The sequence below is a fragment of the Heterocephalus glaber genome, unplaced genomic scaffold, assembly GCF_053883595.1.
Source record: "Heterocephalus glaber isolate CG9 unplaced genomic scaffold, H.glaber_assembly_v1.0 deba00001481, whole genome shotgun sequence".
NCBI classification, from domain to species: domain Eukaryota; kingdom Metazoa; phylum Chordata; class Mammalia; order Rodentia; family Bathyergidae; genus Heterocephalus; species Heterocephalus glaber.
In genome coordinates this window covers 36,766,099-36,793,338 of record NW_028258317.1, presented here as the reverse complement: position 1 = coordinate 36,793,338, position 27,240 = coordinate 36,766,099, and the positions used below count along the sequence as shown (strand labels likewise).

Here is a 27,240-nt window from a genome sequence, read left to right as displayed (position 1 = left end):
ACACCTTTGAGAAGTTGGGTGAGCGGGTAACCCACTTTCCAGGCCCCCATCTCTCTTAGGCAGAAACTATCATTCTCTCAATAAAATTTCATAAAATATTAACTGTCTTCCCTGCTCCCATCTTATAATGCCCTTGCTGCCTCTTCTACACACTTACTCCTTCTTACTCCTGAGCAGCACAGACAGTGTGATTCAGGGCATGGGCTCTCACAAGCCTCACAGGACTCCACTCACCAGGGAGCAGCGGAGACCTTTTGAGTGGCCGCCTCAGAAGTAAGGCAGGAAGGCTGGCGTAGACTCCACCCCCTACTCAAAATCTTAAATGCTTTTATTTAAAGAGAAAATGTCCCCAAGAAAGTAGCCCTTTATCCATTACTCATACCAAAACAAAATCCCACAGGGAAGACTATCTTCAGAGGGACTATTCCAAATGGAGAGCTGGGGTTCCCAAAGTCTACAGCAAGGTTAAGTACCAAGCAAAGGGAGCAATTCACACAGTGATTCTTTGGAATTTCTGACAACTTCTAGCCAAGAACAGAGAAACCATGAGAATTAAAAATGAACCACCAAACCAGCCATGGAAGCAAATGCCCTTAATCCCAGCACTTGGGAGGCTAAAAAAGGAGCATTAAGATTTAGAGTTCGAGGCAAGCCTGGGTAACACGTTGAGAGACACAAAGAGGCAGGGGGCACCCAGACATGGACCAACAGAAGAACCACCAGATGTCGCTCTCACAAAGAAATTGAATTGGGTAGCATGGCTTTAATTTCTACTGTACGTAAATAAGGTTGTTTTAAAAATGAAAGTTAATTTTATAATTTTACAAAGAGAAAATCGTTTCTCCCTTTTGCATCTCAGTACAAATATAAAGTGAAGTTACAGCTTAAGGTAGAAGCTAAGCTCTAAGGTCAATTACTTTTAAAAATTATGTACAGCTAAAATTAACATTGAGCAAAGACTTTTTTATGGTAATTCCTGTTTCTTTTTCCAATTTTTATTCTACATCAGTGCATGTTTGCAGTACATAATGGTCACATTCCTCTTGGGGAGCTGGTACATGTACACAACATGTCTTAGTTCTTTTTTCATCTGCCTCTCCCTCTTCCTCCCTCCTCCATCCCCTGGTCACCTTCCCATTTACAAAAGACCCAGCTCCCTATTCCCTACTATCTGTCTTTTATTCTACTCTCTATATTTTGGGTTTCTCGTATATAAGAAACCATGTGATATTTAAGCTTGTGTGTCTTCTTTATTTCACTTAAATTATGGTCTCAAGATGCATCCATTTTCCCACAAATGACTTGTTTATTCTCTCTTTTTTTTTTTTTTTTGGTACCAGGGGTCGAACTTGGGACCTTGTGCTTGCTAGGCAGGCAGCGGAACCACTGAGCTAAAATCCCCGGCCCTACTCGTTTATTCTTAAGGCAGCACTCCATTATGTGTAAACACTATGTTTTCTTTATCCATCTGTTGATGGACATATAGGCCACTTTCAAGATTTAGCTATTATGAATTGTGCTGCCATAAATATGAGAACACATGTATCCCTGTAATATGACGTCTTTAGCTCTTTTGGGAAGATACCTAGAAGGGTCAAATGGAATTTCTAGTTTCAGTTTTTTGAGGACTCTCCATACTGATTTCCACAGAGGTTGTACTTAGTTTACATTCACACCAACAATGTAGAAGGGATCCTTCTTCCTACAGCCTTGCCAGCATTTGCTATTATTTGATTTCTTGATGGTAGCCATTCTTTCTGGAGTGAGATGGAATCTGTGTTGTTTTAATTTGCATATCTCCAGTAGCCAGAGATGTTTTAAAATTTTTTCATGTATTTACTGGCCATTTGTACTTCTGTGATGTGTCCAATCATTTCAGTTGCCTGTTCTTTGATTAAATCTTTTATATTAGAAAGTCTAATGTTTTTGATGAACAAATGCTTTAAGTTGTCATTATAACAGAGTACACAGTTTGGGACCTACCCCCCAAAATAAACATAAAATGCACTGAGGTATGATGTAATACAGAGTGCATATGTAAAATATAAGTTTGGTACACTAGCACATTGTTGAATTTATTTAACATAAATGAGCAAATTATTTTGCTCCCTTGTGCATAATTCTCAGCTACTGTTTTTATGGCTGTGAAATGAATCTTATAAATCACTTACTGTGTCAAGCACCATTGCTTTCTAGTGCTAACACTAGGGCCGAGGATTTAGCTCAGTGGTTCCGCCACCTGCCTCACAAGTGCAAGGTCCCAAGTTTGATCCCCAGTACCAAAAAAAAAAAGTGTGGGATCTAGTGCTAACACTACCTGACCTCCTGTCCCAGCAGATATGGGGCCACTCAGAGCCCAAAGCCCCCGCTCCCCAGGGGCTCAGGGGGAGCCTCGTATCTGCGAAATGAAGACCCCAAGAGTCAAGCGGTGTCCCAAATGCAACGGCTTACTGAGCATTAGAGGGGAGCTCACCCATGGCATGAGCCAGAAGGAAGATGGGGTGCCAAAGGTACAGGACCTTTGGGACAAGGGGACGGCTGGGGCTGGAACTCACTCGATCCGGGCACCGAGCACGGGGCCCACAGGGACCCAGCAGGCAGCATGCTCCTGATGCAGAGTGAGCACAGACAGCTGCTGAGCTCCAGCCCTGCAGAGTTCACTGTGCTGAGCCAGAGCACCAGCTGAAAAGCAGCCAGGCTTCGTCTGTGCAGCCGGGGTCTGATAGGAACAATCTGTGCTAGCCTTATAGCAGAGTACAAATAACATGTGCTTAGCCTATGATGGTAAAAATATATTTTCTTTATGATAAAAATCTATTTTTAGAAAACATATTTCCTCAATTTCTCAAAAAGGGTTCACAAGATAAGCTTGGCACACAGGCTGGTTACCACACAGGTGGTTACATGGGCACACAGGCTGCATGCTGATCACAGGAGTCACACGCCAGTGTAGACTCGCCTGACAGAAGTGGAAGATGGCTTCGGTCTCGCTCACATCACCCATCTACAGCTGACAGATGAATATCTAGGAAATACAATTTTTGCACGGAAATAATTTTACACAAAGCAAACAACAAACCGAACCAACAGACTTAATTTTAGCATTTTAAATTAATATTGAAACCATTACTAATCGATGTATTTTAAAATTAAAAGGGGCTGAGCGTGGTGGCATACATATGTAATCCCAGCGCTCTGGAGGCTGAGGCAGGAGGACTGCTGTGAGTTTGAGGTCAATCTGGGCTACACAGTGAGTTCAAGGCCAGCCTGAACTACACAGCAAGAACCTAAATAAATAAATAAAACAGTTTATACAGCTTCTTCCCATGCCTAATAAGTTCCATTTATTAACACCAGAGCACTGTTGGATACTTATATGCTTATTTGTAATTCAAAAATAATCATAAAAAGTAAGCATTTCACCTCTATTCTGATAATAGAAATAGCAGTAACAGGTAACACTACTGAGTAACAGCACTGTTATAAACCCTTAGCATGCATCTCCTCATTAAATTTCCATCACAAGCTCTAAAATAAGAGTGTCATAATGTTCAAATGGGGAAACTGAGACTCAGATTTAATTAGCTCATTCATGGCCCAGCTTCAGTTTTTCCATCTATACAAATGGGAATACAACGACTTGATTTACAGCATGTTGTGAAATGAACCTTAGAAATGAGGAATTTGAATGAGGTAACATATTTAATGCACCCAACCCAGTGTTGACACGAGACAATAAATAATCTCAATTGCTATCATAAAGTGGTTCTAGAACTGAAAGCGTCCAGTGCAGCCCAGGGATGAATAGGACCCCTCTTACATTCACTGATCAAGGCTCCAACGGCAGCCAGCATTCCCTCCCCTCGGGCTCTGCCTTGAGAACACGGAGCCCAGTCACACAGCAGGTGTGCTCAGAGGAGGCTACAACAGGGACTGCAGCCTGAGAGCCACCAGTGCAGGGAGAGTCGGAAGAGAACATGAGCCCTGCATGGGCTCATCCGCCTGGGTGCAAATCCCAGCCCGCTGGCTGGGCTCTGCAACTCAGGCACTCGTCTCCTGGCTGTCCCAGACTGGGAACACACTGCCCAGTAAGAAGCACCACTGTCACTGCTGGACTTGACTCCCCCAGCCCTGCTGGGTGACGCGTCCTGGTGGCCCACAAACATCACAACTGCCGAGGTCAGCAAGCAACAACCAGAAGGCCAAACCGTGCCTGCCGACAGTTTGGTACATATTGTTTTACTGGAATGCAGCCACACCCAATCAAGTCACATATTGGTCCAGGCTGCTTTCCTAGAGTTGGGCAGCTACAACTGAGACCACATGGTCCACAAAGCCAAAAACATCTACTATCCGTCCCTCTACAGAAAATGTTTGCCTACCCTTAAATAAATGGATGAAACATTCAATATCCTCCCCCACCCCACCGGTAATTTTGAGGATAGAATGAAAAATAGATGTGAAAACTTTATAAATGTTCCGGGTTAGCAAATATGAGAAATTATTCACCCCAAAAATACTTCCCTGCTTCCAAGCTTTAAATCCAAGGGGAAACTACTGCCAAGAAGAGGGACTGCCAAGTCCCACCACCGGCTCCACCACTACTAACTACCTGCTCTGGGCAAGATTCTCAGCTTCCCCCACCTGAGAATATCCATCATCTGTCCCCAGGAACAATGTCAAACGTGTGGGGCTGAAGGATAAATGGGACAGAGGCAGCTTTCAGCAACCTCTAGCAAGTATCAGGCAGTGTCAGCTCTTGAACATTATTATCCTCACTGTAGCCACTACAGGAAGGTTACCTGTTCAGACACTAGACATCCTCTCCTAGTATCTATCCTCGCAGGAATTATGGGTGTCAGACAGGCAGAAAAGCTGCAGAATGCAATCTGTTAGGCAGTCTAAGAAAGAAAGAGCTAAGACTTTCCTATATTCTTTTGTGTCAAGACTGAATTTTTCCCTTCTCCCACCAACATTCTCCCCTCAACAACAATAAATTTTGAGCCGAGTGTGGTGGCACATGCCAGGAAACCCAGCACTGGGAAGGCTGAGGTGGGAGGACTGCTTCGAGTTGAGGCCAGCCTAGGCTATAGTGAGTTTAAGGCCAGCCTGAACTACAGAGACCTTACCTCAAAAAACCAAACCACACAAACACACACACACACACACACACAAAAGAAGAAATTTTTAGAAAGAAGCTAAATGTTTACTTCCACATTTAGAAAAGTAAGCTTTATAGAGTAAAACAAATTAACTGAATCAATACCATTACAAGTGAAATGCTGACATTTTGGTATCTAACAAGAAAAAATCAGCCAGGCATGTTCATATATGCCTATAATCTCAGCACTTGGGAGGCTGAGGCAGGAGGGTCACTTCAAGTTCAAGACCAGAATAGGCTACATAGTGAGTTCAAGGTCAGCCTGAACTGCATAGCAGGCCCTATCACAAAAAAGAAAAAAAGTCTCATAAAACAAACACATTAAAAAGAAGGTACTGAGTACCTGAAGGTACTGGGGGACTTTGGGGCTGATGGAAATGCCCTTATCTGGATTGTAGTGATGGTTATGTGGGTTTATACATTTATGATACTTAATCCATGCACTTAAAATGGGCATATTTTATTGCATCTAAATTATACCTTGATAAAGTTGGTTTTTAGCAGGGTGTGGTGGCCCACACTGTAATCCCAGCACTCGGGAGCCTGAGGCAGGAAGATCACCCCGAGTTTGAGATTGCATAGTGAGTTCAAAGCCAGCCTGAACTACATAATGAGACCCTGTCTGAAAAAAAAATAAAGTTAGTTTTAAAAAGGTTCTTTGTGCTTGCTGCCTTATGCTGCCATGAACTGTTTCTCCTTGGTATGCCTCTCTGCCATGCCACCCAGTCTTGGAGCCAACCGTGAACTGAAACCTCTACATACTGTGAGCCAAATAAACCTTTCACCCTTTAACTTTGGGTATTGGGTATTTTCTCTCAGCAATGAAAAATGTAACTAAGACAGGTGGAAAACACTGTGTGATGTGATCCTCATGGTCCAGGAGAGAAAGATACCTGCTCATCGTGTTGTCCTTGCTGCAGCCAGTCATTTTTTTAACTTAATGTTCACAACTAACATGCTTGAGTCAAAGTCTTTTGAAGTAGAACTCAAAGATGCTGAACCAGATATTATTGAACAACTTGTGGAATTTGCTTATACTGCTAGAATTTCTGTGAATAGCAACAATGTTCAGTTTTCATTAGATGCAGCAAACCAGTATCAGATTGAACCTGTGAAGAAAATGTGTGTTGATTTTTTGAAAGAACAAGTTGATGCTTCAAATTGTCTTGGGCTTAAAGAAAAGGGAAGAAGATTGGAATACTAGGAAAGCAAGGAGCAAAGAAAAGTGGAATCAAGGAAATAAGAGAGGCCTGGGGATCTAGTCAAGACTAAGATTTTTTACCCAACGGAATATGTGTGCTTGCAGAGTGTCTGGATTGTCCTGAATTGAAAGCTACAGCAGATGACTTTATTCATCAGCATTTTACTGAAGTTTACAAAAGCGATGAATTTCTACAATTTGATGTCAAGCGAGTAACACATCTTCTTAACCAGGACACTCTTGACTGTGAGGGCAGAGGATCAGGTTTATGATGCTGTAGTCAGGTGGCTGAAATACGATGAACCTAATCACCAGCCATTTATGGTTGATATCCTTGCTAAAGTCAGGTTTCCACTTATATCAAAGAATTTCTTAAGTAAAATGGTACAAGCTGAACCACTTATTCAAGACAATCCTGAATGCCTTAAGATGGTGATAAGTGGAATGAGGTACCATCTACTTTCTCCAGAGGATCGAGAAGAACTTGTAGATGGCACAAGGCCTAGAAGAAAGAAACATGATTACCGCATAGCCCTATTTGGAGGTTCCCAAGCACAGTCTTGTAGATATTTTAACCCAAAGGATTATACCTGGACAGACATCTGCTGCCCCTTTGAAAAGCGAACAGATGCAGCATGCGTATTTTGGGACAATGTAGTGTACATTTTGGGTGGCTCTCAGCTTTTCCCCATAAAATGAATGGACTGCTACAATGTAGTAAAGGACAGCTGGTACTCTAAACTGGGCCCTCCAACACCTCAAGACAGCCTTGCTGCCTGTGCTGCGGAGGGCAAAATTTATACCTCTGGAGGCTCAGAAGTAGGAAACTCAGCTCTGTATTTATTTGAGTGCTATGATACAAGAACAGAAAGCTGGCACACGAAGCCCAGCATGCTGACTCAGCGCTGTAGCCATGGGATGGTGGAAGCCAATGGCCTGATCTATGTTTGTGGTGAGAGCTTAGGAAACAATGTTTCTGGGAGAGTGCTTAATTCCTGTGAAGTTTATGATCCTGCCACAGAAACATGGACTGAGCTGTGTCCAATGATTGAGGCCAGGAAGAATCATGGGCTGGTATTTGTAAAAGACAAAATATTTGCTGTGGGTGGTCAGAATGGTTTAGGTGGTCTGGACAATGTGGAGTATTATGATATTAAATTAAATGAATGGAAGATGGTGTCACCAATGCCATGGAAGGGCATGACAGTGAAGTGTGCAGCAGTTGGCTCCATCGTTTATGTCTTGGCTGGTTTTCAAGGTGTAGGCTGATTAGGACACATCCTCGAATATAACACTGAAACAGACAAATGGGTGGCCAATTCCAAAATCCGTGCTTTCCCAGTCACAAGTTGTTTAATTTGTGTTGTTGATACTTGTGGAGCAAATAAAGAGACCCTTGAAACATGAAAAATGAGTAGGCTTCAAGACTCATCAAGACTTGGAAATATGGCCACCAGGGCTTTGTTCCATGAGTTAGTTACAAAGTTCTGGTTTGGTGTTTTGGTGAAGGAAATTTCAAGTGAGTGAAGTAAGATCCCTATAACATAATCCCTCCTTCCTTCCCCACTCTTGGAGATTGAACCCAGAGGTATTCTACTGAGCTACAGCTCCAGCTCTTTTATCTTGAGAGAGGGTCTCTACATTGCCCAGACTTCCCTCCAACTTGGAATACTCCTGTCTCAGCCTCCTATGTAGCTGAGGTTACAGGTGTGCACCACCACACCCGGCTAAATATTTCTTTTACATGGATTTCCTTACTTAACTCTTAGACCATCATTTAGCTGGCCACATAATCAGGAACATATCTAGCAAGAAAACTTGAGAAATTATAAGCATTTGTTGGATATATTAATTTCTTGAATGAATTTTACATTTGTAATAATTATGGCAGAGTGAGGGATGCTCATCACTGAAGCAACCTCATCATGGCTCTAGATTCTATTTTCATATACATGTAAGTACTACGTAGTTAGGTCTGTTTGTTCCTGTTTGGTCCACAACTGAGAAATACGGTAGTATGACTTGTAAGTCAAGATGGGTAGCTCTGATGGAACAGTTTTGTGTCTCATAGTTTTACTTGTCTTGATTTGTTTCATTTACTGCCAAATGTATTCCATTTCAAAGAAAGCAGAGTAAGTCAGGGTATACACATACTTTCCTACAAAACCTCATAAACAGATTTTTAGACTCAACAATGTGTCCAATCCTCATGAAATATATTCAATTCAACTCAATATATTCCAACAGTTTAACATAAGATGTTAAACTTTGTGCCTATCATTATTTTTTTTTTTTTTTTACTCAGTGGTCTAAAAAGTGTTCTATAGCTTCAGTCCCCACTGTTAAATAAAATCCAGTCATAATGAGTGATTAGCAGAAGACAAAGGTATTTAAAACTTCTAGATCATTAGAAAAACAGTGACAGCTTTATCACAGTATCAATGTTGACTTTGAACCTCTTATTAATTAAAAAGATACGTGATTTCTTTTCCCTTAGAACACATGAGAGATATTTAATACTGTTGTCTCTAAAAGTTTTGTAATAATTTAAGTGTATGTCATCACCTGTTAACTGCTTTTATGTGGTCAATAAATTATTTGCCAACACAACTACTAATTTCTTTCCCAGTAATGTTTTACCCTTTTCATTACGTATGAAATGAGCCATGTAAAACTGTCATCGTCATTGTTTTTATCTGGTATTAAATATTTTTTACTTTAAAAAAAAGTTAGTTTTAAAAAGAGTAATAAATATTATTTATATTTATATAAGAAAAATAAATATTGAATTTTTCCATATAAAATTTTTAAAATTATGACAGCTAGGCATGGTAGTACATGCCTATAACCCCACCACCCAGGAAGCTGAGGCAGGAGAATCACAGTGAGTTTGAGTCTACTCTGGGATACATAGTGAGTTCAAGGCCAACCTGAGCTACATACTGAGACCTTATCTCAAAAAGCAAAAAAAAATAAATTTTTAATTATGCCAAAATAAAAATGCAGATATTGATGGTATTACAAAAATGGCTATCACTTGTACAGCATTCTATGTGCCAGGCATTACTCTACATGTTCGTGTATCTACTAACTCTTTAGTTCTTCATAACACCCCTCTGAAGGGGCTTGGTGTTACCCCCAGTTTACAGATGATGAAACCAGGGCATAAGGAAAAACTCACTGTTACTCTGCCAAGACCACAAACCACAACTGAGTGACAGACAGGACTCAGTCTCTGACACAGTGCAACCTCAGTGCCTGTGAGCTCAAATCCTCCCCTCACACCTTCTGAAAGGTTTGAAGAAACAGAATTTGTAAATTCAGCAAAGTGAGCTGTGTAACAAAGCGAAGCTCATCACAAAGAGCCAGAGCTAGAGACTTCTCATCACAGGATGCATCTCAGTCACAATTACAAAAGTAGGTGTGTGGTTATTCCCCAGATCCACTCTCCCTCCAGGCAGAGGTACAGGAGCCAAATCCACAGCTACATTCACACGACCAAGCCCATACCTAGCACCAAAAACGCTGCCTGAAGGAAGGATAAGGAACAAGTGTGTGTCCAGAAATTCACTAGCACATTTATTTAATACACCAAGTTTCCATTGATAGAAATTGTGTACGTATGTGTATACAAGTATACATTACTGCTTCTTGAATGCAGAGGCTATTCTGATTAATAAGTTATAAAACTGTTACTGAACATATCACTGCTCTGTCACTGTGGGAACATGTAGAATATTCCTCAGCATACCTATGAACCAAGCATTACACTTTTGCATGTTATTTACTGTCACATATAAAGCTGACAATTCTCTAAGCTAGGAGCAATTATCCCATGGTTTACTCCATAGCCTGAGCTCCCATCCAAGTCAAAACATTATTTTCAGTGAACCTGACACATAGTTCTAAAGTTTTCTGGAAGGAAAAAAGATTTATAGGACTTGTCTTGACAAAGCAAATCAAAACTATGGAATTGGGATAGGAGTGTGTATTAGCTAAAAACTGACACTCCAACTCTAGCGTTTCCTCCTTCTACTAAATGCCTTTCGCATTCTATTAAAAACAAAAGCCCTCTGTCTCCCTCATTTATCTAGTTATTTCTCATCAAGATGTACTCAAGCATTCTTACTACTTTTAGTGCTCTACAAGGTGTGATCAAAATATACAGTGAATGCTTAAAATTTTTTTTTTATGCATTACACACAATGTAAAAGAAACACTGCCATTAATCTTGCTCAAAACACTCCCCCTCACTTCAAACACACTTATCCCATCATTCTTGCCACTTTTGGAAGCCATTTTGGAAGTCCTCTTTCATGAGTGTTTATAAGACATGATAAAAATATTGTGAATACTGCTGCTGAGTGCCATCCAATGGAACGGTGGGCATATAACTGACAGGTACCCCAAGTCGGACCCCCACCCAAGCAGACCTGCTACCCACATGCACAGGAGCACAGAGATAACAAAAAGCCAGCAGCCGCCCCGCTGCTCCTACCACAGCCCTGTTTATCAGCCAGCCCCCAGCCCTGCTGCTCCCACCACAGCCCAGTTTATCAGCCAGCCCCCAGGCCCATCACCCATGGGACTCTAAAATTTTCCTCTCTTGACCAGTGCCCCCTCCCTACCTAAAATGCCCCGGATTAAACAAGAGCACCCTCCCCTCAGTGCCAACAGCCTTCTCGCCCTTGGCCTATTTGCACCCAGATGGCAATAAACTCTTCACATGTTGCTTAGACTTCGCCTGCCTCAGTAGTCTCAATCGTGCCTCGGTCTGACCTTACATTTGGTGGCCCTGGGGCTGGCAGATAAACAGGGTGGTGGTGAGAGCAGCAGAGGGGCTGCTGGCTTGTAATCTCTGTGCTCCCGTGGATGCTGGCAGTGGGTCTGCTTGGGCAAGGGTCCAACTTGGGGGACCTGTCATCCCTGCCTGCTATGTTATAAAGAAGAAGAAAAAAAAAGAGTAGAGGCATAGTTTCTCATGACTTCTTCTAGCGTGACTGGGGACAGCATGAGCCTCCTGTTGGGGGGGGGGGGGTTCAGTCCCGGAATGAGGCAGCAGAGGTGTCAGGGTCATGATGACCTTCTGGCTCTTTTTAGGGGTCAGCTGGAGGCTTTCATGGAACAGCAGTGTAGTGGGCAGTCAGGCGGAGTTGTCTGGATATCATGGATCAGATCTGTTCCTGGATAAAATCTGTCAAAAAATTTATTATGTAGGGTCCAATCAATAACAGTAGAAAGATTAGGACAAGGGACCCTAACATGGGGAGAAGCCAGGACACCCAGCCTGCTCGGAAAAGACTTTCCTAACCATGGATAGGACCACCTTTTGCCTGTTTTCTGTACCTGATGGCTTGATCCTGGGGGGCTGGTGAAGCTAAGCTGGCAGCAAATGTGAGGACCAGGGGTATATACGTGAGCAGGAAGGGAAGATGGCAATACATAAGGGAGTTAGGCTGCCAGTGTGGCTAGAAAGAGGATCAGGAGAAGGGTCTAAAGGTAGATTTTGTGTCGGGAGAAGTCACAGAGGGTTTCCTGGAATAGGTCCTCGATCCAGTGGAGGAACTAAATGTGGGAAATCGATCTGAGGGTGGGGGAAAAGGAGGTGTTCTGCCCAGAGCAGAAGGGATTCCAGCAAATCAGCCTGAGGGGAGTGAGGGGCAGTCTTTGGCTAAGGAAGGATTCAGGGAATGAGTATAACAACATTAGGATCATCACCCATCTTATCCACTGGATCAGCACCATGTCTTCTGGCTCTTTCTCAAAGTCAAAATGACCATAAAAGATAAATATTTAGAATCAATTCAGGACATCGAGGCAGGCATGACAGCACAATTAAAGATAGTCATGAAAAAGAATTTCCCCAACTCCTTCATAAGGTGGCAAAAATGATGGGATCAGTATGTTTGAAGAGAGAGGGAATATTTTGAGGGGGAGTAATAGCAACGTGTCTTTTACTGTAATAAAATTTTTAATTAAACACTCACTGTATTTTTTATACCACGTACACTACAGTTCTTTTTTTTTTTTTTTTGGTACCAGGGATCGAACTCAGGACCTTGCACTTTTGAAGCAGGCACAGTGCCACTGAGCTAAATTCCCGGCCCTACAGTTCTTTTTCTTTTTAATTAAATTCTTTTATTGGTACATTGTAGGTATACAACACAATTACATTTCTCATTGGGAATTGTACCTTTACATAATGCTTCTTGGTTCTTATTTTTTCCCCATTCCTAGCGCTCCCTTCACCCCCTCTACCCTTCCCTATTTACAAAGACTTTATTTCCATTTTTTTCCATTTCTCAGCATTCTTCCTTTCCCTTCTTTCCTTTCCCCTGCCCCTCCCACTACACCTACCCCTTTGGACCTTTTCTTCCTATTTTGCATTATCGATTGTTCATTCTAATCATTGGTACATTGTAGGTATACAATATAATGACATTCCATCATTGGAAATTTGCACCTTTACATAGTCTCTCTTGGTTCTTATTTTTCACCCTTGCCCAGCCCTCCCTTCAACCCCTCCATTCCTCCCTATTTACAAAGATTTTGTTCCTATTTTTCCATTTTCTCATATTAATCCCATTCCCTTCTATCCTTTCCCCTACCCCTCCCACTTTCTTCCCCTTTGCCCCTTTTCTTCCTGTTTCACATTACCTATTATACACTTAGTCCTTATTTACACTTTCAGTTTCTCACACCAGAGACACTATTCGGTATTTATACACCTGCAGTTCTTAATTATTGCACTACTCAAACTGTCCCAAACTATTATGTAACTTTTTTTTTAATTCTCATAATTTACTCCCTCCTAGACACCAGCTTGATCACCAGCCCAGAACCAACCGCTCCTTCCATCCTTCTGCACACTTTTTGTTGTAAGCACCTAATTCCCTTCTTAAACTCTTCTTCCTTAAACTACCTAGATAGATGGCTCCCCAACAACTGCAACTCCACAGAAAGGGACAGATGACAGAGAAGACTACAAACAAACAAGGTCCTACAGAGAGTGATCAGTAGCTAAGAGGAAACAAACAAGACACACAGTAGAGAAAAGGGAAAGATTGCTTTGAAGATAGAATCAGAGAAGGGCTTCCCGGTGAACCTGACCTTCATAGTGAGGATGAGAAGTTGAGGAGTTGAGTGGAATGGAGTCAGCCAGGCCAGGAAAAATCCAGGCAAAAAGGGGGAATGAATTTGTCATGTTCAGAAAATTGAATGGGAGCGAGGCAGCTACAGCAGAAAGAAAAGGAAAGAAGGGGCAGAAAACAAGCAGGAAGGAAGGCAAGAGCCAGACTATTCTGGTCACAGGGAAGACCATGGGTTTTCTTCTAAATGCTATGGATAACTACTGAAAAGCTGTAAACAAGGGAATAACAGTAATTAATGTCTGAAAAAGAGCACTTGGACTGCAGAGTGGACACTGAATTGCAGAGGGCAGAGAGGAAGCGGAAGGCTGGGCATGGTGGCACACGCCTGTAATCCTAGCACTGAGGTGGTGAAGCAGGAGGATCACTGTTACAGGCCAGTGTGGGCAATTTAGAGAATTCAAGGTCAACCCAGACTACATGACATGAGCCTGTCTCATTAAAAAAAGAAAAAAGGAAGGAAAAATGGGACACCAGCAGGACACTCTCCCAAGAGTGTGAGCAGGAAAAGACGGTGGTGCAGAGCTGTGGCGATGGAAAAAGAAGGCAGAATGGAGCTGTGTTCCAAAAGTAGACTTGACAGAACCAGCTACAGGCCAACACGTGGTGGCAAAGGAAGGGTAAGCTGAAAGGAATAGAAAAGGAGAGGCCAGGAAGAGGGAATTTTTTTGTTTTAAACAATACTGTTTTGGATCGACCTTTGAAGCCGTTTGCTCCTGAAATGTTATAGAAGGTCGACTGTCTCCAGTTGCCACAACTGAACTGGAATTGTCTTTAACAGACAAGAGTTCATTAATTAAATCAGTCTTAAAACGTCCCAGTGTAATCCATCACCATGTGATACCTGTTTGTCTTAGTCACTTTCTCATCACCAAGACACAATACCCAGCACCAACTTAAAAGAGGAGAGGCTTATTTTGGTGCAGTTTGCAGAGGTTTCAGTCCATCTTCTGACGCCACGGCAGGGGGCCTGGCAGAGGAGAGGGGAGAAGAGCTTCTCAGAGCTCAGCACTGGGAACTTGGAGAGCAGGAAGGGAAGAGCAGTAAGGGAGAAACCCCTGCAGGCCCCGCCCCAGTGACCACCTCTTCAGAGCAGACCCCACCTCCACTCCAGGTCAGCTGTAAAACATAGAGGAGGAATTCACTGATGAGCATCACACGGCACAAAACCATCTTCCCCAAAAGCTCCACCAATGTGCGTGCGCAGGGGGTTGGGGGCACATCGAGAACTAAATCCTAGCACTGCTTCTGCAAACAGAGAGGTCTCAAATTATCACTTGCACTGAGCTTGTATACTTCAAACAGAGCACTCTGACCTAAGTTAAAATGTAACCTTCTTCTCCATAAACTAAAGGAAATCAAACAGGGAAACCTACAGAAGAAAAAAAATAATTCTTTCTAAGATAGTAGCTTTACTTTTTACATTTCAAACTTACTTGGCTATATGATTAGACATGTAGCACCTCAGACCTTAATGAATTCATCTCTAGTATGATACATAAAATCAAACTAGGTTTGCTTTATCTTAGATGAAAAAGAATTTCAAAAACTTTCAATGTTTTCTATCCTGAAAAGTTGTGAGAAACAAACACATATGCTCTTACTACTAAATGTGCAAACTGTCAGAAAGTGAACATTTGGACAATGCTCAGGAAAGCAAGGTTAGGATAAAGTGTAGTCACCCTCACTGGCTCACTGGGTAAGTGCTCCACCTCTCCCCCAGCAGCAGGCGTCACACACTACCTCACTTCACCCCAGGTAGTGAGTCCCGAGGCTGTGGCCCAAATACCCTTGCTCTTGGTTCCAGGCTTGGGTCATTCACCAATGTTCATATTTAAAAATAAAAAGAAAACAAAGCCTTTCCTTCTCAAAGTAGATCTTAAATCATATCAGCAAATTAATATTTAATATATAGTTGCAGTGTTTGAAACAACCATACTGATTCCTTTCTGCTCTATAAAATCCTTCTCATATGAACGCACTTATAAAAAACAAAACTCCCCCTGGATGGGGATATATACAACTATAGTCCAGCTACAGCCTCAGGAGGCTGAGGCAGGAGGACCACAAGTTTGAGGCTAGCCTGGGCAACTTAGCAAGACCTGTGTCAAAAAATTTTTAAATATCTTTAAAAAGGGACCTGGGGATGCAGCTCAGTTGTAGAACACCTACCTAGCATACTCAAGGCCCTGGGTTCAATCTCCAGAAAAGGAAGGGGAAAAAAACAAAATCTATACCTGCTAATCAAGTTAATGGCTGCAACTTAAGTGTGCCAGGCACTGAGTGAAGTGCCAGAGCTGCACACAGCAACGCTGAGGTGGGCAGGGGAGTCCCAGCTGACATGAGGAAACTGACATTCACCAACAGGCTAAGGAACCTACGGAATTTGTCACAAGGACAGCAAATGGCAGCACTCCACCCACGTGTGCTGGTCCATCTCTTTTCTTTCTCCCACATTTCTAGCTTGGAAAAGATACAACAAATCTGAAATTCAGGTGTCCAGGTGGCACAAAGGCTGACAGCTGATTCACTGTCCTCCTGAGAAGGGATACAGTGACAGTCCCTAATCCAGCTCCTTTAATTAAACCAGCATTGACTTAGAAATCCAACTGTCTGTACACCCTTCTAACAGGAACCTAAACATGCTAGATGAAGGAGCTGCCTTGAGTTTTAAAAAGTCAGAGGGGAAAAAGCATAATCCACATGAACGATACCCTGCTTAGAGAGCGTCTTGCTACGTAGCTCAGGCTGGCCTTGAACTCACAATCCTCCTACCTCAGCCTCTCAAGTACTGGGATTACCAGTGTGTGCCACCACACCCGGAAACAAATTATTCTTATGGGCAGGAGTAATTCAGAAAGCCCTCAAGCCAACCACTGACCCAAATGTGCCCTGTTCTCCAATCTTGCTTGCTGGTACCTAACACTTGTGCTTTATTCTTGTCACTATATAATAGGTGCAATTTTTTATTTCTCTCATTATACAACAGATGCAAATTGTTATTTTTTATCACTAGATTTTACTTTCTCCTAGTGATATCTGAACTAAGGTGGGAAGGAAAGAGCACAGGGATTATTCTAGGGTGATGGAAATGTTCCTGTTGGATTGTGGTGATGGTTACACAACTCTGCAAACTGACTGAAAATCATCTAGCAATTAAAAAAAGTGGACTTCGGGCCGGGGTGCAGCTCAGCGGTGCAGCCCTTGCCTAGCAGGTGTCAGGCTCAGGGTCATCCCCAGCACTACAAAAACAAACCACAGGCAGGGGGGAGGCCTGAACTTTATGGTGTTTAAAACATACTTCAATAAAGCTGGAGTTTTGTAAATATACCGCGATAACACTGGTGGACTATGAAAGTAAATTCTCTCTCCTTGTAGAGAATATAAAAAATAGGGGCTGGGGATTTAGCTCAGTGGTTCTGCCGCCTGCCCTGCAAGCGCAAGGACCTGAGTTCGATCCCTGGTACCAAATACATACATACATACATACATACATACATACATACATAAATAAAGAGAATATAAAAAATCAGTGTTAAAAAGCACTATAGGGAGTTCCTTTGCTGCAGAAGAAGGGCCATCATTTCTGGCTGAATAAGGCTACATTCTATCCCAGGTGGATGCCACAGCATAAATGCCAAGGAGGGGCAGCCAGAGATGCTAAATAGTTTTTGAGCACCTAGAAGGGACGAAAGGAAGTAAAATCTGAAAAGTGTAGAGGACTGGTATCTTCGGATCTTAATGAGAAAGGGACTACCCAGGTGAGAAAATCGTAGACAGAGGGGCTGGGAATAATGTGTCACCTTTGCAGGAGCCTGGGGGTGAGAACAGAAACCACAAGCATTTCAGAGTGGCTGATGTGAAGATTCACGTCAGGAACTCACCCCACACCTGCCAAGAAGGAGCTGCAGGGAGCAGGAGTCAGGGATGTGCATCTTTTTTTTTTTGGTACCAGGGATCGAACTCAGGTCCTTGTGCTTCCACAGCAGGCAGTGAAACCATTGAGCTAAATCCCCGGCCCATAAGGGATGTGCATCTTCATAAGACACTCGTCCCCAGCCAATGAATTCCATGCACACTGAAGTGTAAGAACCCCTGAGCTAGACCTAAGTAAGACCTGTATGTGTGCCAACTAGGACTGCATTTTACCTCCAGGAAAATGAGAAGCTGTGGAGAGATTTTAAGAAATGAGGTAAGACTGGATCAGACTTCAGAAAGAGCAGCCCAGCACAGCACAGCGCTCTGCCATACAGCAAGACCCAAGAATCCTCTCCAGAGCTGGGGGGACCTATACAGTCACTTCCTTCACCTTCTCAGCTTAAGATGTGCCCCCAGAGTGGATGTATTGGCAGCCTAATTCCTAGTGTTACAGTGTGGAGAGGTGGGTTTCTGAAGTGGTAAATAGATCATTAAAGAGTGATGACATTATCACAAGAGTGGGTTAATCATCACGGAAGTAGTTCCTGACTAAAGTGGGCTGCTCCGCCCTCTTCATTCTCAGGCATGCTCTCACCATGTGATGCCACATTATGGCCTGGCAAGAAGATCCTCACCAGATGCAGGCGCTTGATCTTAAATGTCCCTGCCATCTACTATAAGAAATAAATCTGTTATTCATAAGTTACCCAGGCTTGGGTCTTCTGTTAGAGTGGCACAAAATGGACTAATCCAGTGACCAAACATAATATGCCTCTTACAAGTCATGAAAATCCTTTAAGAACACTGACACCACTGCAGAGAGAAGAGCACACAGAAAAATGTTTAGAAAAACCAGTGGTTATAACATTTGTGTTATAGACAAATGCCATTTCCAGACTATTTTCACTGCCACTTCCCTTGCTGGTAAACATGAAAGCTGCCTAGCTGTAGAAGGGGCTAGAGGAGATGGCCCCGTGAGTCTCTTGTGTTTTATGGTTTCCCCTCTCCCAGCAGGGAAGGACAAGTGGGGGCTGCAGATTCAGCACTGACCCAGCCGGTTGCCTGGGTATCTGCCCAAGAGGTAAATGCATTTGTCCCACAGGACTCACCCAGGGGAGGAGGACTGGGACAGGGTGACCTTTACAGGGTTGGAGAAACAACGCCAAGTAGCTGCACAGAGAGGCTTAACAACCGTGCTGAGAGCCAGTACTTAAGCCCCATATGCCAAGCAGCATCCAGTCCTTTAATCTTCACAATAACCACGTGAAGTAGGTCCCATTGTCTACACTTTGAGGACAAAGAAATTGACACTTAGAATAAGTAAAATATCCAACTCTGTAAAGGAGAAGCAAGGGCCCAAACCCATGTCTGACTCCAAAACACTTCATGGGATGTGTCAAACAGACTTTATTTTTCCTGGATTTTGATACCCATATAAGTCCTGTATTGAGGAAATAAGCAAATTTAATTAATAAGGCTTACAACCCATAATAAACAAACTTATATACACCTCTAGAAATCACCTACTTAAGAGTTAGCAACTTCAGAGGACTACCAGCCTTTAGACATTATGAACCACACAGGCTATGCCCCAGCTGTTCAGCCATACCACTAAGATGCAAAAGCAACCACTGCAGCACCTAAACAAACGGGTGGGACTGTGTTCCAACAAACTGACAAAAATGGGGGCAGTGCACTTGGCCTTCTAGGAGTTTTCAGCCCCCTCGTCTAGCACAAAGGACTCAGAATTTAGAGCTCCAGCATGTGGCCTCTAACCCTGACTCATGTTTAAGCAGCTGAGTGACCTTGGGCCAGTCACTTCCTTTCTGTTTCTGAGTTGTAAGTCCCTACAGAAGTTCCTTATTGGCCAGGCATGGTGGCACACACCTGTAATCCCAGCACTGGGACTTCTGTGAGTTCAAGGCCAGCCTGAACTACATAATGAGACCCTGTCTCAAAAAAAACAAAAAAAAACAAAAAAATCTGCAATCAATCTGCAAAAAAATAAAAGTAAAAATCTATTTTAATGCACCAAAACATTAGCTGCAGACTATTAAATCTGTAAATAAAACAGTGGTGAAAATACTAAACCCTAAGAGAAAAGAGAACTAACATTTTAGGAGTATTTCCATGTGCCAAGTGCTCTGGAAAGCATAGTCTGATGTCCTCCTTCATAAATGAGAGGTCAGAGAAGTTACATAACGAGCCCAAGGTCAACAGCAAACAGGAAGCCAGACCCTGGATCCTGGTGGCTGCTCCCTCAGGTCAGTGCTGCTCTGCCAGGGCAGCAAGCATCCAATCCACACGGTGAGAGAAAGGCTTCTGGGAGGGAATCTGCAGCCAGGACTCACTTCCCTCCTGAGGGCTCTCACTCTATTCTCATCTACCTTATCTACATTTTGCCTGAAAACTAATGTAAGAACCTGAAGTTTGTTACTTTAGTTCTGAGTGGAAGGACTTCATTGAACAAGACCAGGAACCCTAGAAGGGCAGGAAGCAGGGCAGGAGGACAGGGGGCTGAGCACAGCCTCAGGGAACCAGCGAGTGGCTCTGCTGAGCACAGCTGTACAGTGTGCCTGAGCTCCTTCTTCTCCAGAACTCCAGAGTCTGTGTGATGACAGGGGCCTATGGAATTCCTCAGCTGTGTCTGACCACACACATCTCCTTACCCACTGCATTTTAGTTTACGGTCATCAGTTTTCAACTGTGATTGAGAAATGTGGTTGAGAAAGAAGTGAAACTAAATAGGATCATACTTGTTTCCTTTATCAAAAAGAATATTCTCCAGATACCACTGGATATACACATCTCTCCACTGTCAAGAAAGAAAACAGGAAGAAAAAACATACAAACACCTTAGCAAAACTAGTTCAGGACTATCCAGGTCTTGCGGGAACACACACTGAAGCTCTCACCTCACCTCTGGGGCAACCTCACTCCTGTGTTCTCTCTGCCTGAGGATCACTGCCACTGAAATCCCACCTAATGCCCAGATCAAATGTCACCTTCTATGGGGCCGGGGATTTAGCTCAGTGGTTTCGCCACCTGCTGCACAAGCACAAGGACCCGAGTTCGATCCCCAGTACCAAAAAAAAAAAGTCACCTCCTAGATGAGAGATGTCACAGCTGAAAGGAACCTTACAACAGATCATCGATTTCAACTCCTTCCTCCTGCCCAAGAAGATACCAAAGCCCCCAGGATGAACAGACTTGCTCTGAGCCCCAGCTGATCAGTCAGCATCGGGTCCGGAAGTCAAGTCAGCTGGCCTGGCCTCCCATGGGCAGGAGCATCACCCTCTTGGTGATGTGCTGGCTGGATGCCCCACGGAGCCCTCTTTCTTTCTCCGTCGGACACGGGCCACTCCCACTCTCTGGGCTCCCCATGTCACCATGTTATCCGAGTTGTTCACACATCTCCACATTTCCAACTCTTCTCTAGAGGGGTCAAAATCACACCTTACCCATCCTGCACCAGTCAGTACTTAAAATAGCTGCCCTGGCACAGACTGGGCCTTCAGTGTATCCAAATGGCCACACAACAAACAAAAGACCAGAAAACCACCTGCCCACCTCTGCCCTTGTCTCCCTGCTGCCTCCTCACTCGTGATCTCTACAGTCCAGCATGAGAAACACTGAAAGGCCTTCACTCTCAGGGTTGACATGGCTGGATGAAGAGATGTTCAGAGCTGGTAGAGCAGCATTTCTGGGCACATCTGTGAGGTGCTCCTGATGAGGCTGGCTTCTGAGTCAGTGACTGAGTAGATTAGATACACCCTCACCAGGGCGGATGGGAACTACCCAATTAGCTGAGGTCCAGGACACAGCAAGAAGGTGGGGAAACTCAAATCTTTGAGACACCCGCCTTCTCTTGCCACTAGATGTCAGAACCGAGGTTCCAAAGCTTTCAGACTCCAAGACTCACACCATGGCCCCTAGGCTCTGGCCTCCTGCCTCCAACTGAGAGCACCGCACCAGCTACCCCTGACCCTGAGGGCTCCAGCCTTGACTGAGCCACACTACCAATTTCCCTGGTGCTCCAGCTTGAGACAGCGTATGGGGGACTTCCCAGCCTCTAGTTCCCCAGGAAACCCCTTCTCTTCTAAGCACGAGTTATTTATCTATCTACGCCATCAGTGCTGCATCCCTGGAGAGCCCTAGCACACCACCCCTCCAACCTCATTTCCTGCCACACCAGGCACCCGAAGTCCAGGTGCTCCCCGTCAACCTGTGTCCTGCAGCTCCCCTCATCTTCAAGTTGCTTCTACTCAGTGAGGTCCTATTCCCACGAAATGGCCTCCTCCAGGAAACCCTCTCCACTCCCCTTCCCCCAGTGAGATGCCCTTCTCTGCTCCCAAAGCACACCTCTACAGTTCTCAGCACACTCCTGCCCCACTCCTCCCAGCACCTGACACAATAATCAACACACTAAATCAAACTGAATCATTCTCCTATACCAGTTACCATCAGACCCAACAAATATAGACGAGGTACTATTTTACTGGAATATTTTAAACTACTTTGCCCTTAAGTATATGTCAGTATAATATGAGCAATGCCAAGGGGCTATGTCCAGAAAACACAGCAAAAAAGTGCTTACTACACATACACACACCCACACGCACACACACTTCCCTAAATAAACAGCTCAGGACTATGACGGCACTATGAATGCCCAGCAGTCCCTTTAGAGAGGTGTCCTCACCAATGTGGCCATGTGGTCACAGTGGCCCAGGGTGAAAACAGATTTGATGCATCAGGAGGGAACACAGGGTAAAAGTGGAAAGTTCTGACAGAGCGGGGGAGCAACAGGAAGCCTCCTCCCACCCCAGAAAGCCGCACAGGTGCAAAGAACACCTGAGAGAACCTCAGTGGCTCACGGAGAGTTTCCTCATCACCTGGAGCATGGGCCACTGGTATATGAGATTCAGATCTGGCAGGGTCAAGATGAGGTGCTGGGAAACTGGCAGTGCAGATTAACGGGGGCTGTCCACAGACGGAAACCAGAAGCCTCACCATGTGTCAGACTCAGCTGCAGGTGATTAGGGAATGAGATGTGACAGACAGCTACCACAGACCTGAGAGCTGCCTAGTACTCTACCCAACTTCAAACAAAGAAAGGGGAGATCTAGGTACAAGAGGAGGGGAAGAAAACATAAGTGAAAGTTTTGCTGAGAAAATAATATCCCAAGAATGAGAGGCAGGCATGGTGGCATATACCTATAACCCTAGCACTACAGGAGGCAGAGGCAGGAGAATACCAAGTTTGAGCCCAGCCGAGGCAATTTCACAATGTAATGAAACCCTGTCTCAAAATTTTAAAAAAGCGGGCTGGGGATTTAGCTCAGTGGTTTCCCTGACTGCTGTGCAAGCACAAGGACCCAAGTTCGATCCTCGGTACCAAAAAAAAAAAATTTAAAAAAGGGCTTTGAACATAGCTTGGTGCAATCCACAGTACCACAAAAAAAATTCAAAAATAATAGATGCAATTTCAAAAGAAATTCAAGACTGGACATTTCAGCAAAACTGTCTGTTTTTAACTCCTGAGCTGGAGTTGAGACTAACTGTAAACTGATGCTGTTTCCCCCCACTAGTTTGCATTACCAATTTACAAACATCCTTCCTAGCTTTACTCTCATACAATAGTGACCCGAGTTCCCTCAGTAAGAAAACTCTAGGGAGCTACAGGGGTTACTCTGCTCGCCTGCATTCCTCCCGGTCCTCTGCACCCACCCAAGGGGACAGGATTAACCCTTCTGTCCCTCCTTAGCTGACATAACCACCACCCAAACCTGTGGTCACTCAGGAACCCAGAATTACCACTACAGGGATTCTCCTTCCCTCCCTACACCATGGACCCGAAAGCTAGGAGACTAGCCATCGAACCGCGTCGTTCTCTGCGTTCTCACAGTTCTCCAAATCTAGACTCTCTACTTCAACCCCAGAGCCTTTGCTCTATTTCAATCCTCATCACCTCCCACGTGAACTGATGCAACTAGGCCCTCACCACACCTGCTGCCAACTTGACAAAGTGGCTACATCAACATCACCAGATTTATCTTCCTAAAATGAACAATCTAATCATACTTGTCTAGTTAAAAACTTTCTGGATTCCCACTGTTTAGCAGAGAAAACCCAAACTCCTAGGCATCAATCCTAGACCCTGCGCCACACGGCCCATGCTGCCTTCTCAGTACCAGCCCTCAAGCTGCCTTCCCACAGGGCTATTCGCTCTGCCCCCTCACAGCCCACCCCCAGCTGCCACCAAGCCTGCTCCTCGTCCACGTGCTCTGCCCAGCACACTCCCAATCCTCCTTCAAGACCCACTCCAAATACATCTCCTCCTTAAACTCTGGACTAGCCCTACACTAGCCTGGGCAGCCACCCTTTTCACACCTACAGTGCTGTCACCATTACGGGAAGCACCACACAGACTCACAGTCCCCTGTTTTGGACCCTAAGTCATGTGGCCCTCCTACAGGAAGTGCACCCTGCCCCAGAGGGAACTCATTACTTGTGTAACTGTCTTTTGCTAAACTGTATATTCAATGACAGTAACTATCTTGTTACTGTTACAGGCAGTGACAAAGCCTGCAGTCCTAGCTAGTCCAGACACTGAGGCCAGAGGGTCACTTACATCCATGAGTTCAAGACCAGCCGAGGGAACATGGCAAGACCCCTATCTCAAAAAAATAAAAAAATAAAAAAGCAGGCCATGACAGACATCTGTTACATAAACTACTTCTTTCCTTACTCAATGAAAAAAAGCTGAGAAAAACTTTTTTCATTGCCACTGCCCTGAGGAGTCTCTTAGATTTTTACTCCTAATTGTACTTCCTCAAGAAATTTTAATCCCACAGATACAGACATACATACATATATGTGTTTTATGCATATAACAAGTGCAGCTTACTTTTTTTTTTTTTTTTTTTTTGGTACCAGGGATCGAACTCGGAACCTTGTGCTTTCGAGGCAGGCGCCAAAACCACTGAGCTAAATCCCCGACCCTACAGCTTACTTTTTAAATTCAATAATAGGTTCAGAACTAGAAAGAAAAGTATAAAAGTTAAATTCAAGATATTAAAGCTATTAGCATTTAACCTATAATTGTATTTACTGAGTAACTTTTAATTTAAAATATAACAAATATATATAAAATTACTAATTGGTATAACTATATACTAGCAACATAAGCAAATTTTTCAAAACATTTAAAACTTATTTTCCCAGCAAAAAGTTTTAAAAATTATTTATCTAAGTTATTTTTAGAGGCCAAGAATACAACTCAACGGTAGAGTGCCTGCCTATTATAAAACAGGTCCTTGGACTGATCCCCAGTATCACAAAAACAATTTTAGTAAGTTAACTTTTTGTTTCACATGAGAAAATAATTTTTAACTTAGCTACAAGGTATTCATTCAAGTACTGTCAATATTGCCTCTTTTCATCACTTGACATAATTGTTGTTGAGTGCTAAAAAAGAAAATGTCGACTGATTTTAATGAAACAGTAAAATATAGACTACCTTTCATTTAATCCTCTCAAGTTCATGCTTATAAAAGCACTGAGGGCCATCAATGGCAGCTCATGAGTACACTACCACACTGACTGAGACACAACTTTAAGGCCAAGAAACTGATTGAACATCTTCCAATCCTAGCCACATAGGATTTCTTACAGACTTCTACTGACCTTGCATACATTCTGTACATCTTCCATGAGCTCTAACCTTCACCCTAACCATCCCGAGCTATTTTCTAGAGCTCTTGTTCACATGTTGTACCTCCCTACCCAGAATGTAAAACCTAGAGAGTCAAAACTGCCTAATCTTTCTAAAAGAACCTACCAAGTCTGAGCACAGAACAAATGCTCCATAAATGCATGCTCAATTTATACCATCAGATATGCTACTCCATGAATGGACATGCCATGCAAAGCGCTATCTGTACTTTGCTCATCTCCTATGGATGGCATAGTACCTGACATATAATAAAGTTAGTGAATAGACAATAGGGCAAAAACCAAGATGTTATCAAGCAACATCTTCTCTTCGGCAGTTTTCCATTCATTCAACAAAGATGTATTTATCAAGTGTCTTTGTGCCAGGCTGTCTACTGCTCTGAACCTAATTACCCCCACAGAGGCAGAGCCCTCCTCACCATCAAATACATCTCAAAGCTCAGTACCTCCTGGAGATGAGATCACGGCCAGAGCGACCACACATCTCAGTATGTCACCAAGTCCCACTTCATAACTACTGTACCAGTTAGTGTGAGTAACAGCATCTCATCAGTGCCATAGTCCAGCCACAGGCATAAAAAACCTTTTTCAACAAGCAGAACTTGGATTCAGAAATTTCACTGCACATTTACAAACGACTCTCAGTCTGGTTTGTAAATACTATGGGCTGGGGATTTAGCTCAGTGGTTTCACCAACTGCTGCACAGGCGCAAGGATCCGAGTTCAATCCCCGGTACTAAAAAAAAAAAGCTAGTTTAATCACATGTGATTAAATTAAATGGGTATATATAAGAAAGCAGTCGGGGACAACCCTAGAACATGAGACTGATCTCATTCTACAGACCCTTGCATGACAAGAACATGGATCTTTAATACTATACAACAGGGAGCCGTAAAAAGGTGAATGTACAAGCACTGGGAAAGGGCGATTACCTTGATTACAGGGAAGACCACAAGAAGAACGAAGAAAAGCAGCTGGCCCCAGGTCACACCAAAGAGAGCCTACAGCTATAAAAAAAAATTGTCACAGAGGAAAAGAGCAACAATATGCTATTTCATCGTGTGCCCGTACGTGCAATTTAGAAGTTTCAGCAATACACAGATGCATCTGAGCAAGCTCTAGTTCGCTGGTCTGTGGTCTTGGAGTTCTTACTGCAAGGGACAGGCGTAGAAGGGAGCTGTAATTCGGTTTTTGTTTTGTTTTTATTTTAAGCCCCACGTTTAAAGTACAATTAATGCTTGTTATCAGGAGCCTCCTAGCATTAAACAGACGGACCGGAATCCTAACCCGCCTCCTCCACATCCTGCACTGTTGCATCACTTGAAACCCAAGTCTTCTGCAGCAGCGACTGAATCCGTCAGTTGAGACGGCAGAGCGGCGGCCGCCGCCGTGACAGTGGCTCTGGTCGCGTAGTGGCAAGCGCAGAGAGGACCCGTCGGCAAAGCAACAGGTCCGCCCCGGGCGCGGCAGCGGGAGCAGACCGCGGAGCCCCGGACCGAGAGGACGCTCCTGCCCCCGGGCCGCTTCCTCCCGCGGCCCCTCCTCACCACAGGGAGACTCCCACGGAAGGCGCGGTTCCGGGCCAGAACGGGTCCACGGAACCGGAGGAACGGCGTGGGACTCAGGTCCGCGCCCGCTAGCCGCCCGGGGGGGGACCCCGCGTCCGTCCCCCCCCGACCCCCCCGCGCCAGGCCCCTACCTCGTCCGCTTCCAGGTCCACTTGGTTGCCCACGAGCGCCATGTTCCTCCTCCTCCTGCCGCCACCAAAAAGCCACGCGGGGAACTGGGACGCGACGACTTCTACTCCTCGGGCTCAGGCCAGCAGGGCGAAGGAGGAAAGGGGCGGCCCCGCGCGCCCGTCGGGGCCCAGGCGGGGCCCGAGCGCAGCAGAGAGAGCACTGTCCACGCCCCCGGCGCCGGCGGCCAGCGGAGCTTCCATTTCCTCGGCTCACGCCCGCCGCAGGCTCCGCCCCACCTCGCCCCGCCCTCCGCGGGCGGCCTTGCCGCGCCAGCCAATAAGCGTTCCGCGCCCGCCGCCCGGCCCGCGCATTGTGCGCGCTGACTCGCTGGGCGG

At 44.4% G+C, this 27,240-nt stretch overlaps 1 protein-coding gene and 1 pseudogene across 22 annotated transcripts in view; one reads left to right on the top strand and one right to left on the bottom strand.

Annotated features, from left to right (window-relative positions):
- Positions 1–27,143, bottom strand: part of Ttc39b (tetratricopeptide repeat domain 39B) — a 176,156-nt gene extending 149,013 nt beyond the window's left edge. For 14 of the 22 annotated variants that reach the window (XM_087183916.1, XM_087183928.1, XM_087183911.1 and 11 more), the window contains exon 1: positions 2,960–2,984. Coding sequence is in view for 6 of the 22 variants with exons in the window: in XM_087183904.1 (XP_087040030.1) it covers positions 2,960–3,004 (45 nt within the window). In the remaining 16 variants the exon portion in view is untranslated. Of the gene's footprint in view, positions 1–2,959; positions 3,026–26,098; positions 26,174–26,865 lie in introns of those variants that run through there. The other 8 variants (XM_087183917.1, XM_087183907.1, XM_087183924.1 and 5 more) reach the window with 5 other exon arrangements.
- LOC101710376 (kelch-like protein 7 pseudogene) lies at positions 6,615–7,944 on the top strand (annotated as a pseudogene).
- Positions 27,144–27,240: the final 97 nt, after the last annotated feature.